Source organism: Carcharodon carcharias, chromosome 1, assembly GCF_017639515.1.
Source record: "Carcharodon carcharias isolate sCarCar2 chromosome 1, sCarCar2.pri, whole genome shotgun sequence".
Classification (NCBI taxonomy): Eukaryota; Metazoa; Chordata; class Chondrichthyes; order Lamniformes; family Lamnidae; genus Carcharodon; species Carcharodon carcharias.
The window spans coordinates 145801972-145820344 of record NC_054467.1 but is presented as its reverse complement, the minus strand read 5'-3'; the positions used below and the strand labels follow the sequence as shown (position 1 = coordinate 145820344).

The 18373-nt window shown below is 42.8% G+C and overlaps 1 protein-coding gene across 1 annotated transcript in view; it reads left to right on the top strand.

Annotated features, from left to right (window-relative positions):
* Nucleotides 1-18373, top strand: part of gabrg1 (gamma-aminobutyric acid type A receptor subunit gamma1) — a gene marked incomplete at its 5' end in the record, with an annotated part of 111143 nt that overhangs the window by 9595 nt on the left and 83175 nt on the right. Inside the window, one exon of the mRNA XM_041190138.1 lies at nucleotides 13549-13616. Within this exon, the coding sequence (XP_041046072.1) occupies nucleotides 13549-13616 (68 nt within the window). The remainder of the gene's footprint in view (nucleotides 1-13548; nucleotides 13617-18373) is intronic.

Here is an 18373-nt window from a genome sequence, read left to right as displayed (position 1 = left end):
ACCGCAATTGTCCCCGGACCATGATTTCACACCGGTTGGCCAATTAACGGCATGAAGCGCGTGCTGAAAAGCTCAGCGCTGCCGGGGTGGGGGCGAGAGGAGCGCGGGTGATAATGTTTCCATGGGCGTGCGCAAGCGCTGAGTGAAAGCTCCATGAAGGCAGAGAGCTGCCTCGGGGAGCTGCAGACCCGAAATTCATGAAATAAAGTCATGAAAATCAGGAAAAAAAATGTCCAAGCATCACAATCAGGCACCTGAACATATAGATGATAAAAATGCTGTCCACAGATTTTTATTTTTATTTTATTTATTAATGGAAACCTCATCCCATCCGTGGACAAGGTTTGATGAAAAATACAAAGTTCGCCTGGCCGATTCGCCCGTCCCCCAACCATAAGGGTCGATGGGCTACATAAAATCGGAGACAATTGCGCCGTTAATGGCTTAATTGCCCTCACAATTGTCGGTGGGCCTGCTTCCGACTTTTGTGTTCGCCTGCCAAAAGAAATATCGTGCGGCATGACGTCGGGACACTTGCCCGATGTCTTCTCATGCAATTTTATGCCCGATTGGGTCAGGCCTGCGCCCACCCGTGGGAAGTAAAATTCTGCCCATTATGTTTTGAAAAATTTTAGAGATAAGATTGGAATCTTGATCCGAACGGATCTCTATTGGTAATCCAGATTGAGTAAAAAATTGGGTTAACTTCTCTACTACTACTTTAGCTGTTCTTAAAGGGATGGCCTCTGAAAATGGAGTTGTCATATCCATAATAGTAAGGATATACTAGTGTCCTGCTTTCGTTTTTGGTAACTGTCCCACACAGTCTACTAACACCTTACTACACGGCTCTTCAAAAACGGGTATGGGAATTAAGGGTGCCTGTTTGATTATAGGTTGTGGTTTTCCTACCATCTGGTACATGTTTAACAAAACTGCTCCATGTCCTTGTGAAGACCTGGCCAGTAAAACGGACGGTTTATCCACACTTGAGTTTTCCATATCCCTATATGTCCAGCCATAGGAATGACATGTGCTATCCGTAATATCTCTTTATGATATCTGCGCGGCACCACTACCTGATGAACAACCATCCACTCTTTGTCTGCAAGCCTGTGAGGAGGTGTCCACTTCCTCATTATTATCCCATTTTTAATATAATAATATTCTGGAACTCTCTCAGCTTCAGATTTAGTTTGGGCCAATTGTGCTATTTTACTTAACTCTGGATCGGCTTGTTGGGCCTCAACCAGAGAAGATTTATTAAACATCTCTTTTGGATTATCTTTGTCTTTAAAGAAAGTTTCAGTTAACCAAATATCTGTTTGTGGTATCACTTTGACTTCCAATGTTGGACTTTGCTTAGCCATCGCTCAAGTCATCACACACTAAGGGAAAGTTCCTGGAACCTTTTCCTATACTGCTCCATCTCTTTAACCTCACTAGGGCTTTCCATTATGGGAGAAGCTACTACCTTCGCTCTGGCTAAATCTTTTCCCAAGAGTAAATCAACTCCATCTATAGGTAACTTCTGAACAACTCGTACCATCACAGTCCCAGATAATAGGTCACACTCCAAGTGTAACCAGTACAAAGGTATGGGTATATACTCCCTGCCAATACCATATATTATAATTTTGGCTTTTAATGTGCTGATGGAAAAATTATGCCTTTCCCCAGCAAAAGTGTTTGAGTGGCTCCTGTATCTCTTCATATAATTATAGGTTTAACTGTCTCATTTGATGGATAATGATTTACTTTTCCTCACGGTAAGAATTCTCTACAAACTGTCATGTATCTTTATTCACTTCTCTTGAACTAAAGCAGTGTTCACACTCAGATTCACAGCTGTAGTTAATGCCACAACTTGATCTGTTGCATTTTCAGTCAGTGTTCTTTTTCTTGAATCACCCATATGTACCCCAATAAGTCCCATGGATTTCCCATGCAACTTCCAGAAATCTGCAATGACCAGATTTCTTTTGGCAACTTGGTTTGCTTAGCTACCTTCTTAAATGAAATGAAGAATGCCTCTACAGCCCTTTTCTTAAACTTTGGGAGGGCTTGTATCTCCCACTGGACTTCAGGTTGAAGGTGTCTTTTTCCTCATCAGAACCTTCCTCAGCATCTGTGGCCTCTCTTTTTAATTCCAGTCTTTTAAGCTGATATTCCCTTTCTCATTCTATCGCCTCTCTTTCTTTGTCTTCTCCTCTTCCTCCCTTGTTAACTTCAATCTCTGGAGGTCAAGTTTTCATGTTTCCAATTCCCTTTTCCTTTCTTTTTCTATTTCTTTTGCTTCCAGTCTTTTCAATTCCAATTCTCTTCCTCTTTCTTTTTCTTTTGCCTCCATTTCAGTTGCAATTGAATTTTAGCGAATTCAATTGACTCATCCGCTGGAGAACATGGTCTCTCTGGTATCCCTTCCAATTTCAAATGCTGTGCTATTGGCTTAACTATGTCTGCTTTCCTCGTCCATACAGGTTATTTTATTTCCAACTTATCCGCCAATTCCGTTGGCTTAGCTTTGGTTACTTTTTGTAAACCTGTCAGGAATCTTCCATCTTTAGAAAAGTCTTAGCAACTTCCAAAGTGTACTGATGCATAAGAAGCCTGGTCACTTCTGCTTCCATTTATTATCATTCCACATCCAATCACCCATTGTCCGGGTTTCAGATTCCCCAAGAGCCCCACTTTATGTTACAATCGGGATGGGAGGAGTGCGCAGTTTATCTAATCCCACTAATCCACAGGTTATACTATTAGTTTAAAAGTTTAATTCACTCACCAAAATGGCCAATGGTTCATCTTCGCTTCTGTTAGACTAAGAATAAGAGACTTTAATTAGGCTTCTTTCAATAAACTCAGGAAGATTGTTTTATCATAAAACAAACCTTCTATTTAAGAAAAAAACAAGTTGCAAGAAGTGGTTAACACACATTTGTACTCTGGAAGTATAACTATCTATCCCTTTTTTAAATACCCCAGCATGGACGGATACACACACACACACACACACACACACACAAACAAACAAATATAGGACAAACAGATAGGGCCTCACTGCAGAGAGACACTTTAGAGGATAGCATTAAAAATAAAGGACAAAGTTCATAGAGGTTTGACATTGTCAATCTAGAGCCCCGTCATGTGAAGATGGTCCCAGTAGATGTCTGGAGGTTCTCACCGACAGAGCTTTGGCATGGAGGAGAATTTAGAGCTGGACCAATTCTTCCAGTCTCAACTTTGCAGATCCAAAGTGCAGACAAGTTACACTCAGATAAGCATTTTCAGGCTACAGGTTTATAACCACACAGAATTTCAGCCAAGACAGAGAAACAGAAAATCAGTTTATTCCCCAACACGACTGAATTCTTGTCAAAACAACAGGTTCAAAAGTTAAAGCCTGTTTCTGCCATGTGATTTCTGGTAAATCATGTGCCTGCACCTTTACCAGTTTATTTCCCCCATCAATTGAAATGATTGCAGTTCAGAACAAATAAACAGATGCACTTCAAGTACCATGCTGGTCAGGTGATTTCTTGGAAAAGGCATGCTTGTTGACAGTTCCAAGGTGAACTTATGACCTTTTTGAAAAACAAATCTCCCAGGTTAGCATCCAAATGTCCAGGTAATGCAACATCTTTCCATATTTTAAAAGAAAAATCCAATTTATGAAGATATGGTTTTTTCCAATAAGCCTCATATCCTTGCTTTTTCTCCTTAACCCTCATAATTTTCTCACCTTCAACTAACTATCCAATCCACTTTTAAAATTATTATGGAATCAGCTTTCACCACTTTTTCAGACAGAATATTCCACACCCCAGAAACTCTTGAGTGAAAAAGAAAATTCTTTTCATCCCCCCTCTAGATCTTTTTGCCAATGATTTTAAATCAATGACCTAGAGCTATTGACCCACTCACTTCTCAATTATGCTTTAAGCATTAAAATTAGGAGGCTCTCATTTCTGACACTGAGAAGCTAACATAGGCTTAAGAGAACCCTGGTGACAGGTAGAGCAGTTGTCACCACCACATTCCTAACACAGAAGAGTTCTGGAGAAATTCCATCAGCAATGCCTCCGCCACAACTTCCAGGTTAAATGGGAAGACTGTTCAACAAACTCTAGCGTTTTTCCTTGAAGCCAGCTCTGAAAACATTCAGGTAAAACTCCTGCAAAATTAACCTTGATGGACTGGACACTGTGGACGGAATCGTTGTGCCCTGTTAGTGGCAGGCACCATGCCGGATGGCAGGAGCGGTGGAGAATTTGGCGTGTGGGGCAGAAATCACAGCGGATCATCCGATGGCATCCGCCATCGCAGAACACGAATTCCACTGGAGTCCGGTGTGATCATGATGCATCCCTCTAATGGGATGCAAAGTAAGGCCCGACCAGAATCTGCCCCCATGCCCGATTTACCATTACACCGGCAGGAAAACGCGCTAGTCCAGAACACGTCTGGACAAGCGTAGTGTGCAGAAGTTGGAACTTACCTTTAAGGCCTTACTTAGATTGCGGACATCTGAGGAGCAGAAGATGCTGGAGCCCTTCAGCTACCGGACCCTGGAGGAACACATGCATAGCATGCTTGGTGGATTCTGATGGACATGGCTCTGCTGCGAAACAGCTCTCGGAAGGTGGATGGTTTCTGTTGCTGCTTCATCCTGCTTCGGAAAATCATGGTCTTGACCATGGGCTGCTATGGATGATCGGCCAAAGTGAGGGAGAGGAAGGTCTAGATGTGAATGGGAGAGGAAGTTGTACTAGGGATGAGTTTGGGAGGAGGGGAAACAAAGGTGTCAGACTGAAGTGAGGTTGGGAGTGAGGGGAAGGAGGTTTTGGGGGTGGTTGAGGATGGGATGGAAAATAAAGGTGTCGGGGGGTGAGTTTGGGTTGGGGCTGAGGTCGTTGGGGGGACGAAGGTGTTGGGGGAAGGGAGGGGTCTGTGGAGCCCATGACAGCCACTTGGGGAGTGAATTGAGGACAGATGTGGTCAGAGGGAATGGTGAGAGTGAGAGGGGGCGGAGCAAGCTGGTAAGGTGGGAGGGTGAGGGTGCATAGGTAACGGTAGAAGTGGTGGCAAGGGAGGTTGGTGGGGACACCGAGGCAGACACGGACATGGGGGGGTGGGAAGGAGGAGGTCAGGGAGGTCAATGTGAATGGCGATGGGGTCATCTGGCTTGCAGGGAACATGCACGTTCACCTAGGCATCCTGGAATAACAAGGATTCGGGTTGGTAGGTGATGATAGGGAAGTGGAGGGTGATGCCAGGGCCGTCCACAGTAATGGGGCAAAGGACGTGGGTGACTCAGGGAGGGAAAAGGAAGGGGGAACTAATCAAGAACTTTGCTGCGACCATATTTGTTGAATTAAAAGTGAGCAGAGCCTCATGTTGGACGGACACAGGTTATGCATTGGAGTGCAGTCAGTGGGTTGGTGGAGATGCAGCTCAGCTCTGATGGACAACTGAAAGAGAACCCCAGCAGGCACATTGAAAATGCTCAGGACACTGAGGTGAGTGTGATAGTGGAAGGCTCTGTATGCGTGGGAAAGAGCTTGCACAAAAGGCCTTATCTCACACACACACACACACGTATCTCTCCAGAATCACTCGTGGTCTGGCTGCATGCAGTTGAACTGGTAGTGGTGGAGTAGTTGCGGGTGGGGGGGATGGGGTTGATGCAGGGGGAGGACCTGTGAAGCCTGGGAATGCAGATGAAAGACAGAATTACACATTATTCAGTGAAAGCAAATATATTTTCAGACTATAAAGTGACATGTAAATCTGTTCACCCGTGCAACCACTTGTGATCAGAATTCCTTAACTTATTTAGGTCGACCACTTTTCTATGTGCTACCCTGACATCTGCAACAGGGGTGGAGGCAGCCTGTGCAATGGTTGGCCCTGTTACCTCTGATGACTGCAGCATGGGTCCTCTGGAGACCCAAGGCCTTGGAGACCCCGGCTTGCTTTGACTGTCCTGTGGGCCAGCTGTTCCTGTGTGGTGACAGAGGACGAGGTTGAGGGGGTCACAGTAAAGTGGACTTGGAGAGAGCAGACAGCCTCTGGGATTCCTGAGTGGATGGGCTAGTGGTGCCCAGCTGCCGCTCCTCCTCCCTTTGTGTGCCTGAGGACCTGAATCCTTGAGGGGGAGGAGAACCTGGTGGGTCATCACGGTGAGCCATTTCTCCATTGCGTTGCCACTGCAGGAACTCACCATAGCTACCACGATGGAGTGCAGGTCTGTGTGCATCTCTGCATTCTGCTGGACCTGGGTCTCCAAGGCATCTGCCATCCTCCCTATGGAGACCTCCGTATGCACACATGTGGGCACCAGTTCATCAGAGAACAGGTGGACGCACTCCTCTGGCTCACATGCCACTCTGTTGAGGGCTTCTAACAGCTCATGTGTGATGTTCTCTTGCCTTCTGCTGATTCTCCAGGATGAGTTGGAAGGCTGAATCCAGAAGCTCGTCATCTGACATGGACCTCGCAGATGCTTCTTCCCCAGCAGTCCTCCGAGTACTGGGGAGCTTGGCTGAACCTGCCTCCTCCTCCTGCTGTGGACACATGTCTGTGCAGTGACCACCAGATTGTGAACCCAAGCCTGGTCTAGATCCAAGTTCCGCCGAGATGTGTGTCTCTGCGCTGGTGGAGGGTGTGGGTAAGCGCTGTGACAGGTCTTCCAGGCTGCTTATTTCCAGCTCTTCAAAGGAGGAGGAGTCCTTTTGGCAGGAAGTGACGACCTGGATGGAGCTGAGGAACTGACTGGCTGAGGGTGTCGTTCGCTTGGCAGAGCTCCCTGTGAACCAAAGTAGAGATAATTAGTGCATGGCATCAGAGTCAAAAGCAGAAGAGAGAGTACTCACAGTTGCATTGAGAGAGGGAGGATCTGGTGCAGGATCCTTCAATGGGTGTTCGCCACCAATCTTTTCGTCACTTTAGGCACAATCCACTTCCTCACCAGTTAGCACAACAACACGCTCCTCAAAGTGAGTGAGGGGCCTAATGTGGGCCACTCCACCCTCTCCCTGCAGTTGTGAGCCATCTTCTCCTGCATGAAACCAGATGGAGGTAGTGCGAACAGGACACATAACACTACATGGAATGTTTGTCTGGTGAGCGGAGCCATGGGTGGGATGAGGACGTCAGCTCCAGAGGATATGAGCCTGATGGAGATGTGAGATGTGTGAGAGTTGGTGGTGTTGTTCCTTGAGGTGTGAAATCTCTTGAACCAGCAGTGAGTGTGGCCCTGTGGATTTGTGATGGGTTTGCGAGTGTGTGAATTGAGAGTGATGAGGTGGTTGACTTAGCCTGGTGGAACGGATGAGATCATTCATCCTCTTCCTGCACTGGATGGCTGACCTCCTCTGTGTTCTGGTAGCGCTGACTGTGCTGTCACTGCTTCCCAGGCCAGATTGGTGACTCTGGTGGACCTCCTGCAACCAGAGCAAAGACATCATAGCAGCCTTCCACTAGCTCCAGCAGTTGCCCCAGAGAGGCATCACTAAGTTTGGGGGCTGACACTTCATTGCTTTCGGAGCCATCTGTTGCTTGGAGCAGTCCTGGTCTGTAGACATCATGTAGGCATGTTCTCTGGTGCGCTTTAAGTATGGTGCCCGGAGTTTGGAAATTCTGATGTCATGGCGTGGTGGGAAAATGCGACCTCCCTCCAGCGATCCAGCATGTTTTCCATGAGTGCATTGTTAATGAGGCTCTGGGGAGGAGATGATACGGTGTGAAAACCCCCCATTGCAGCCGGCAGGTAAAATGTATTTTTTTACGCCTGCTACCACACTTAGTGCAAATCTGAAATGATTCCGCCCTGTGTCCCGAAAGCCAAAAACTGCCTCTCCTGCCAGATTCTGTTCTCTCAACTCTCAATGGTCAGCATTCCAGGGGAGGACAAAGAAAACACTTGAAAAACACTCTGAAGCTCTCCTTGATGCATAGTGACATTGACATTAATGACTGGGAGGAGCTTGCTACCAATCATTCTGAATGGCTAACTTGTCCATCAAGCTGCATCACACTTTGAGTCCCAGCATCTTAAGGATGATCATCAGCAGGTTGGCAGCAGAGAAGAAAAGGAAAGGAAGCAAATCCTGCATTCCAGATCCCACTACCTCATGGAATGTCCTGTCCCATATGTCCAAAGATATCTGGGTCAAGAATTGGCCTGTTCAGTCACATGAAGACCCATGGCAGAAACTCGTGACCCTGAATAGACATTATCAAATCAAGGGGCAGCCGTTGCTGATGAGCTTCACACTCTTCAGGTGTGTTCCCACAAAATTCACTGGCCTTGAGCCAGGGACACTCAGTGGCTGAGGCACAGCAGAAGGAATCTGTCCAATCTAGCTGTTCCCTTAAGGGATTAAAGAAATGTTAGGCAGCAACAATCAGCCAGTGCAAAGGCTGAGGTGCTGTAAGAAGGTACAAGGTTATTTTGACATGCAGTCATGTCAAGAAGTTTCCATCAAAAATATAAGGCTGTCACCACACTTACATGTCATACTAACAAAGCATTTAGAAGGAGCACAAGATTAGACAGCAGAAACCACATCCCATACATTGTTCCCAAAGGAAGCAAACAATAAGTGAACGTGCACAAATTGGTACTGGGGAAATGTAATGATTGCATTTTCCTGCTATGCCTGTACTAAGCCCTGAGCCTCCTAGCTGGCCATTGAACCACTGTAAGTACAGTGGGATAGGAATTGTCAATGACTGGTTAGTTTTGAACCCATTCCAAATCGCAGGAATAGTGTAAATAACATGCAAAGGCCAGATACCTACACCATTTAAAATTGTTGGAAGGGTGTGTGGAATGTGTGGATGTACTCACCATCACGGAACTATCTATTGAAACTTTACACACACATTCCCCATGATTTCTCATCCATAACTAATGTTAGAAATCCCAAACTTTCATTGTTCCCAGATAGCTCAACTGAATAAAGTACTGAACAGCTGATTCACACTGGCAGATACAGCAGATCCTGATGCTGTATTGATGTAATCAAGAATCTGAGAGCAATAAATATTTCCCAAAAGTTCATGTTGCATTCTTTATCTACATAGGGTGGAATTTTCCGTGCCCATTGGTGGTGGGCATGACAGGTGGCGTGAGTGGACAAAATGGTGCGATTGATTTCACGACGGCGGGAAGGCAGTTCACAATTTGTCCGCTCAGCCTGCCGACAGCGGGCTGCGTATCCTGCCATTGGTCATCGGGAATCTCATTGCCAGGCTCTTGCAACCCCACTGGATCATCTGTCCACATCGGCAAGAAAGCACGCTGATCACCGCTGCCACTGCCTCCCAAACCAGACTTTTGGTCATGTTGCTGCCCAACCTGCAGCCAGAGTTGGGGTACAGGACATCCCGGCAGGCCTCCACGACATCCAAAAGTCACTTGAGAGACCCATCATTCAACCGGGAGGGCTGCAATCTTTTTGAGTTTCAGGGCCATGTCTTCCATGCAGCAGTGGTGAGCTGGAAGCACTGAGATGTGTGCTTGCAGCTGGACTTTAAACATGGCACCTGGTGTGATGCAGTGCGGGATGATGGCAGATGGGCGAATGAGAGCCCGCCTGCCATGGAAACACCGTGTTTCCCGGGAATGCACAAATAATGTGGCAGGTTTGGGACGATACGGCGTGAAAACCCACCATTGCAGCCGATGGGTAAAATGTCATTTTACCCGCCCGCTACCCGCACATAGTGGAAATTTGATCTTGTTATAATTTTACAACAGTGCATTGCATTTAACAGCTATATCAGATATTGGATTATTCTAGCACAATTTGAAGGTTTGAATGCAGTTGGATGGAAAACACTCTTGTTCCTCAGGAATCACTAATGATTATAATCAGTGGGAGATACCCTCCAGAATTCTCCTTAAAAATTGCATTTTACACCTTCTCAAATTAAATATCGGAGGCACTGAAATTCTAAAGTCAGCAGTTTAACATAGTGGTAACAAAATAAAACAAGTTTGTGTCTAATTGCTGAATAATCCATTACTGGATTGGATTTTGGCACAACAGAATGGACAATAACATTTTCATGGATCAAAATTGAATATTTAACTTTTCAGTATTCAAACATGTCTGTAGTGAAATAGCAAAAATAGAATTAATCTGCCATCTATCTACACAAGTTCAATCAGTATAATTATTTCCCTTTATATGCATGGGGCATCATTGACAGATTGAGTTAAGGTGAGAGTTCAAACAATAAGAGAGAATGTAATAAGAGTTGAATTTTCAGCTCCAAAATATTTAAAATAAGAATGCTGAAATATCAAAAATCTTCATTGACACCTGGAAAAAAACAGCAAGACATGCACTAAAGGCTGATCATTAGGGCACTGGCCCAGGTCTTCTGGTCAGTGGCAATGCTGGGCACATTGTTGCTGCCCGTGAAGTTTTCTGTGCCTCAACAGGGAACTGCCCATTTTTATTCAGGCCTTCTGATCCCAGCTGAAGCAGGAATGGATCAGCGCAACCCCTCTAGGGTAAGCGAGTGCAGGAGAGTCAAAAAAGGAGAGGTCATGCTCCCTTTTTACAGCACTAGCTGCCGTATTCAGGTAAGTTTTTAAAGTTCTCAAGTCCTTTAATGAATTAGTGTGGGTTAATGAGTGAGTGAGTGGGTGGGTGAGTGAGAGGTTGAGTGAGAGGGGGCTGAGTGAGTGGCTGGGTGGGCGGATGAGTGAATGAATGAGTGGGTGCGTGAGTGTGTGGGTAGGTGGGAAGTCAGGTTGGGTGGAGCGGGCAGGTCGGGTCCAGGGGTGGGGAGTTGGTTAGTCGGGTCGAGTTGTTGGGTGTTTGGGGTGGGGAGGTCAGTTGCGGTGCTCAGTTCAGTTATGCTGTCTAATCTCTGAGTAAGGCCAGATATTAACAAGCTTAACATTTCCTAGCTAAGTATCTAAGTTAAGTCCCGTGTATCTGACCCAAGTCTCTGACACTGTGCTCAGTGTCGTAGACTTTTGCAGAGGCCCCAGGGCAGCTCAAATCAGACCATCAGCAGTTTAAACCTCCCAGGCAATTACAGTGCATGTGCTCCAGGACTTCCGATGGGCTCCAAAGCACAACACAGACTTAAATCCAGATTTTGCTGTTTTGGATATTGGAAGATTTGGCCCAATGCATTCAAATTTGTTTGGGTTTCATGGAAAGGGAGCAGAGAAATATTTAAGGGAATTTTTCTAGACCCAGCACTGGGACCTCATCATATATTCATGATGAGCACTTAGCCTAAATGGACTTGCTTACAGAAACTTTGAGTGAGAGGGGTCAGGAAATAGTATCCAGCTCAAGTTGTCATTAAAGTGAGAAGTAGTCATTGTTACTAGGCAGAACATGAGAATTGGTAATGCGAGGGTGCAGATCAGCTCTATTCTCAGATACATGTATGGAGGTTATCTTAGAAGAAGTATGGCAAAGCCAAGTTTGACATCTCACATACCTCCCTCAGAAGAAACATGCTCACTGCTTGACAAAAGGTAGCTCTCAGGATAAATGACAAGACCTGGAAGCAGATGGAAAAAATTATTAATAGTTGCTAGAAGTCTATCAAGTGTGGCCAGCATTGTAGTCCATCCTGTCAATTGACAAAGCATGCAGATCACTAATAGATTCCTCTCAGCTTGTAGCAGCCTGATGCATTGCTGAACCTTCACAAAACAGTTCTTCCCAAGCTGCATATGTATGCCAATACTGCCAACCGCTGACACTTCAAACTGCATCTGTTGTTGCTCAACCATTTAAAATGCTTCCTCAAAACAAGCCTACTGCTTTCCTGATTGCATGGCACATGTTAATTTACTCACATAAGCTACAATGCAGGGCGGCATTTTATCTATCATTTGCCTGCTGTTGCAACTCTCAACATGTTGGTACAAGCTCTCTGCTTGCAGGATGAAATAGGAAGGAACAATTAAGTCAGATCAATCAGTCAAAAGAAGTAGACCTTCCTGGACAAGGTGGCACTTGATTACATGGGCCATAGTCCAGTTGGAGGATTCCTCAAACGGACTATATCATAATTATTACTTTTTTTTCCCTCCAATCATTGACTAGCTAGTTTATTCACATTAAAATAAACATCATGGACCATGTTATTATCTTTATTTTAGGGATGTATTTTCAGCCACCGGTACTGCATATGTACTTCTGTTTCTATTGCATCCTGAAGAACAAGTCACAGATCTGAATGGCATCCACAAAACTAGTACAATAGTGCACTCATGGGAGATCATGTTTTGATTGCTGGGCAAAAAATTCAGTGTTAGTGAAGTAACAGCCAGTTTTAAACCTTCCTGGATTTTCTTTTCTATCAATTAGGTGGGGTAAAATGGGCTGCTGATTCGCTATCATATATTTTTCACTTAGCAAATTAAAGTTAAAATGAACACTTGCAACAAGCACCAGCACAGGTATAAAACTAGGGTTTTAGCCAGTGCATCAGGGTGAGTATGCATTGGATGAAGCACAGAGCACAAGTGAATACATGCATAAGGTGATGGCAGAAGGTGAACTTCAGGGGGAAACAGCTTGCATCTTTCTTTAGGTGCAGGGCTCTATGACCTAGAGCTCAATGGTTGTGCAATACATTAGTCACAAGTCACTTGGATGTGGATGATTCTGATCAGTAAATAGACAATAAGTAATAGACACCACCTTTCAGGATATGATCTCTATACTTGCATTTGCATAGCATATAGATGTGCATTTTAACCTTTTTGCAGGTCTATTGATAAAATGGTAAGATGAAAAGCAAAATTTGTGAATGTTTTTGATCATTGGGAGCATTGTACTTCCTTGTTACTGAATGGTGGTACATGTCTGTGAAGTAAACTTACATGTGAAGTACATTTATTGGGTGAGTACTGAGATGTTTATTAGCTTGTGGCTAATCAGCAGCTTCTATTGAACTCAATGGTTGGGATTTTCCAGCTCTGCCAGTGGCAGGCAGGGCGGGAAAATTTGGAGAGTGGCTAAAAGTCAATTCTTTTGGCTGCTTTCCAAACTGCCCCATCTCACCTGTGATGATGCCCAAGGTTGTTGGGGCAGGAGAAACCCGCCCCATGTATTTTCCTCTATTTGGATTTCCTTATGCTCTTATCCACCTATAAAACTGCAAAGCAACATGTTTTCATTATTAAAGGGAATATTTAACATCTTAAGCATAATTATAATGTTAAGTGCCAAATATAAACTCCATTTTAGAGATAAATATCTGACGACATTTCAAGAAATCCTATTGTTATCTTACATTTTTAGCTGTACCATCAGATATGCAACTGCAGTTTAAAACAAAGCATGGTGTGTTTCTGTGCTCAAACTGTAATTATAAATGAGAATAAATCAAATGCTTGCTTGTGAAACTACTTAATAAAGCAGAGATGATTACTTATAGCACAATATTACTTCAAAAGGAGTTTTTGATAAACACATTTTTGGCTTGCTAAAATTAACAAAGTTTTATATTATCTTTCTGCCTTGGTTACAACCCTGAAATGTGGTAAATTTGCAGTGAAGCCAACAGTGGTTGAAAGTGATGTCTACGTGAACAGCATTGGACCGGTTGATGCAATTAATATGGTAAGTCTGTATGAGATTTTGTGTTTTTCATTGTCTATCAGTTTATTGTTTAACTGTCAGTGTTTTATAAGGTGATCTTGGATATAGCTTTTCTCACCGAGCTCATCTGTTATATCAGTGAAGAAGGAGATATTGCTTAAAATTTGCCTTTTTGCATTTCAGGATAAATGCTTGTTTTTGAGGAATGCCAAGTACTTGTTACAAGGCAACTATAAAGAACTTCTACCTTTTCAATAAAATAATTGAGTGAACAGTATCAAGGTCTCTTTTTCACGGACATTTGATAGTGCAGCCCTCTTTCTATATTCATTTACCATCTTGAAGTGCAGATCCAGGTAAGTTGGTGCTCAATTGATACTGGACCCAAAATTCCACAGGGCCTTTCTTGGACTCCTCTTATGCCTTGGTGGAATACAAGCAGAGTTCTCAGAATAAAAAACATTCTTCTATCTTCCCCATCATCCATCCTGATGTCAAACTGCCATATCTAAAATAAATAACTATGATAATTGACTATGCAAGTTAGGAATTTTAGTAAACCAAATTCTAATCCTTAGTTTCCATGGTTGGGTCTGTTACAATCAATTCATTCAATTTCTGAACAGACGTATTTTTGACTCTGTGGAGATGGGTTGGGTAGGCCCTTGAAAAGAACCATGCAAAGAGCCCCAACGCTAGCTGCTTCTGCACACTTCTTTGTGGTGCTATAACCTTTTTCACTCTCCATCATAGTAGATATGGAACTGCAATCTGTAGATTAAATCTAGTTCAAGGCACTTGTTTAGATTATTATTTTTAAACATGTTTAAAGTTGAGTACAGGTAAGCTGTTGATTTAGTTGGAGCAGGTGACATCTGATTCTTGGTTGTGCCATGAGTATCTGGGAAGAAATCTGTCCAATCACTGATAGTTCAACGGGAAAGAGCAGGTCATCCCATGGTGATGATGCATTGTTTGAAATACAGATATCAAATTCAAGCCAAAATAGAAGTCATTATCAGATGTGCTCCACATCATTATCCATTATATATAGCCTTGTTGACTAATTTCATTTGTGATAATGAACATTGATGAAAATTGTAATCATTGTGACTTGCACAGAATGGTGTTAGCGTTTGAACTTCTTCACCCTGTCTTGCTTTGATACATCTGCCAATCATGTTCTAAACCTTAATCTAAAACCAAGATTGTTCTTTCCTGCTGCTAATGGCAAGCCAATGGTCATAATAAGCAGTGGGAACCATATATAACCTTTATTCCCAGTATGCAGTAGAAACATTTATATATTCTCAACCCCTATCTACTCTCCTAAGTTGCTTACATATTCCTATACTCTATATTGTTGAACTCGTAACCAAAATGTATTTATTAATTCTGGAAAAACAAACATCATACCGCCATACTTTGATTTGGCCTTGTCTCCTCTTTCAGCATACAGGTAAAATTTGGTTTGTGGATTAATAATGATCTTGCCTATTCTTGCCCATGCCATAAGGAATAGCTTCCTATTATAGATGCTAGAGAGAAGAGTGGAAATTGCAAGCTCATTATGCTATCATTGGTTGAAAGTGATATTCTGCAATCTTTTCAGTCCATTGGGAATGTTAAGAAAATCTACCCCTTTTATTTATTGAGGAAAGGCCATTTTATCATCAGAATGCTGTATGCTAATTGAATATTTGTAGGGGTCAAATTTAAATCAGTTGACTTGTAGAACACTGATATGCTTTGAAATGTTTTGAGGCAATGCCTGAACCAGTGTTGAAAACCTTTATTATGTTTCACATTTCAGAACTCAAATCTCCACTATTTAGTTCCGTACTCTGATAATCAGTCAGAATGCAGGAGTTCAGTAAAAAAAGAAACAGCCTTCACACAAAGGTGCCAGGATATTATATTGAATCTCATTACATGTGCATCTCTTTGGAAGTGTTTGAAAAGCTCATAAATCTGCCAAAATAAACAAACATCACTTGGATAGGCATTTGAAAAAACAATTATCCCCTCTGGAAAGCTCAGAGCTCTATCAAATCCATCAAACACACATTCCCCTAGACTGCTGTAAACAAACCCTGCACTTCAGAATCCTTTGGTGTTTTGGAGGGCAGCCAAGCCATCAAACTCACATGTTCAGTTATGGAAACAAACTCTGCAGTTCAGGAGCTATTAGTGCCTTAGAAGGCAACCAAAAGCTTCTATATCTGTCACAGTTTTCAAACAGCCAAACAAATGATTGAGCTGTTCTGCAAAGAATGAATGAAAGCTCAGACATCAATCAAAACTTTCAAACATCCAGACAGTTGACTCAGCTCTTCTGCAAAGAAATAAAGAAAGCTAAGAGGAGAATCTAAACAAATAGCTAAATATCTGACACTGGGCTAGACTTCAATATTGTACAATGTAGAACAGTACTTTATCCAGTTTATAAACTAAACTATAATGCATCTGAAGACTTTTCCGCTTCTGTAATGCTGTTCTTTCACTTAACAGCTTGCTAGTTGTCAGAAATAACAAGGTACCAGCATATTATTTAATGGTCATTTACCTTTTCCAATCATAGCACCATTATTACTCACTTTTGTAAACATATAATTCAGGCTGCAATTTTTCATGATGAATTATAAAGGAGGCAACACCATTTTTACTCACCTTTAACAATCTTCCCTTCTCTAATACATGGTACAGGCCTCCATTCTGCAGGTGTGATTTAGAAAGACTTCCAAAACACAGCTGCCTCATTGAAAATTGCAGACATTCTGTAATGCCCACTTCCAGAATGGTGCCAGCAACTTCTAAAATGCAGCATGTGGAGATCCTGAACATTCCCCTTTCCAGCTACATTGAACATAGCTGGAGACAGAGATAGAGGCAGGAGCTCGGCAGCCATATTTTTAAATATTCTAGCTTCTTGCAAAATCCAGCCCAGTAACTCTGACACTGGATCTTTCTTAGCACTTTTTATGAGAGAACAATGCAAATTAATTTGAATATATTATTTTAAAATTTCAAAGTAAAACAACGAGTCATTTGAACTCCTGTACCCATCAGCAAAATTGTCTGAACAATTGCGCATTACTTGGGCAACTGAGGGTGAATAGAAAACAAAACATTTTTACTTGTTAAGTCTTGTTAAAATGAAATTTGAAAACCAAATGCAGAGTTGGACAAATTTGGAGAAAATGAAAGAAGAGTATTTAACTCAAAGTAGACCAACAGTTACAAAGGCCGAGGTTTTGAAGTACCAGACACTGAAGTAAATAGTACAGCCTTTACAGTTTTAGTCTCCTTATTTAAGAAAGGATATAAATACGTTGCAAGTAGTTCAGAGAAGGTTTTTTTGACCGATCCCTGGGATACGGGGGTTATCCCATGAGGAAAGATTGGATAGGTTGAGCCTGTACCCATTGGAGTTTAGAAGAATAAGAGATCTTATTGAAACTTATAAGATCCTGAGGAGGCTTGACAGGGTGGATGCTGAAAGGATAGTTCCCCTTGTGAGAGAAACTAGAACGAGGGGACACAGTTTAAAAATAAGGGGTCTCCTATTTAAGACAGAGATGAGGAGGGTTTTTTTCTCTAAGAGGGTCGTGAATCTTTGGAACTCTCTTCCCTACAGAGCAGTGGAGGCAGGGTCAATGAATATTTTTAAGGCAGAGGTAGATAGAACTTTCACTAACAAGGGAGTGAAAGGTTATCGGGGGTAGGTGGAATGTCAGTTGTGGCAACAATGAGATCGGTCATGATCCTATTGAGTTAATGAGCAGGCTCGAGGGATCAAATGGCCTACTCCTGCTCCTAATTCGTATGTTCTTGCTACAAATTAGTTTTCTCTGCTGGAGAATACCATTGTCAGGTATCCTGCTATGCTGCACTAGAAAGGTGAGAGAGCAGACTGAAATCAGTGACGTGTGTCATCTGACAGAAGAGGAGTTGGGGGATATTATCTGCAATGCATTACCAGTGGCAGCGAGTGTCACCATTGCCCTCAACATTTATGCTGCAGGGACCTTCCAAACAGTTAGGAGTCAGCCACTTTGTCATAGCTCAAACCATTTAGAAAGTACCTGAAGTCCTGTAACATCAAGCTTTATAAGCTGAGCATTGAGCAGCAATTAGCTGGCACAGCCAGGCGGGTAGATGTGTTAGACCAGTTCTTCCAATGCAGTTTATAATTCAGTTCAATAATATCGCTTCTTTGCTGCCCATAGTTCAGACTGTCAAGTACCTTTGAAAATCTTTTGATGTCAGAGACACCGTAAAAATATAAGTTGTTGTTGATAACATATTTGCAATTGCATCACTGCTGTTCATTTTGTTCTTGTTGTGGAAAGCTGCATGTGTTGCCTCAGATTTGGCTTTGGATATCTGCACTTTATTATCTGTACAGTGAAAGAATGACAGGTTGTAAGATATATTAATGTTGATTTTTGGTGCATGGAATATATGTGTCTTGTGTTTTTGTTACTATGTTTCTTTTGTATGCTGTGAACTTCTGTATGTTTGATTTTCAGTCCCTATTGTATTTTGTCCCTGAGTTTAACAACAAAATGCAATAATGTGTAGCTGAATAACTACTGGTCAGTCACAGATGGTAAAAGTAGCTCACAATCTATATCTGTGACAAACCTTGATGTGCTTTAAGGGATCTCCATTGCTAGAATTTTATGGGCTATTTGCTTTCAGAGGCAGCATCTGTTGTAACTTCTACAGATGGTATAAAATATCCTTTGATATGAGTGCCAACTGGCTGCATCTGT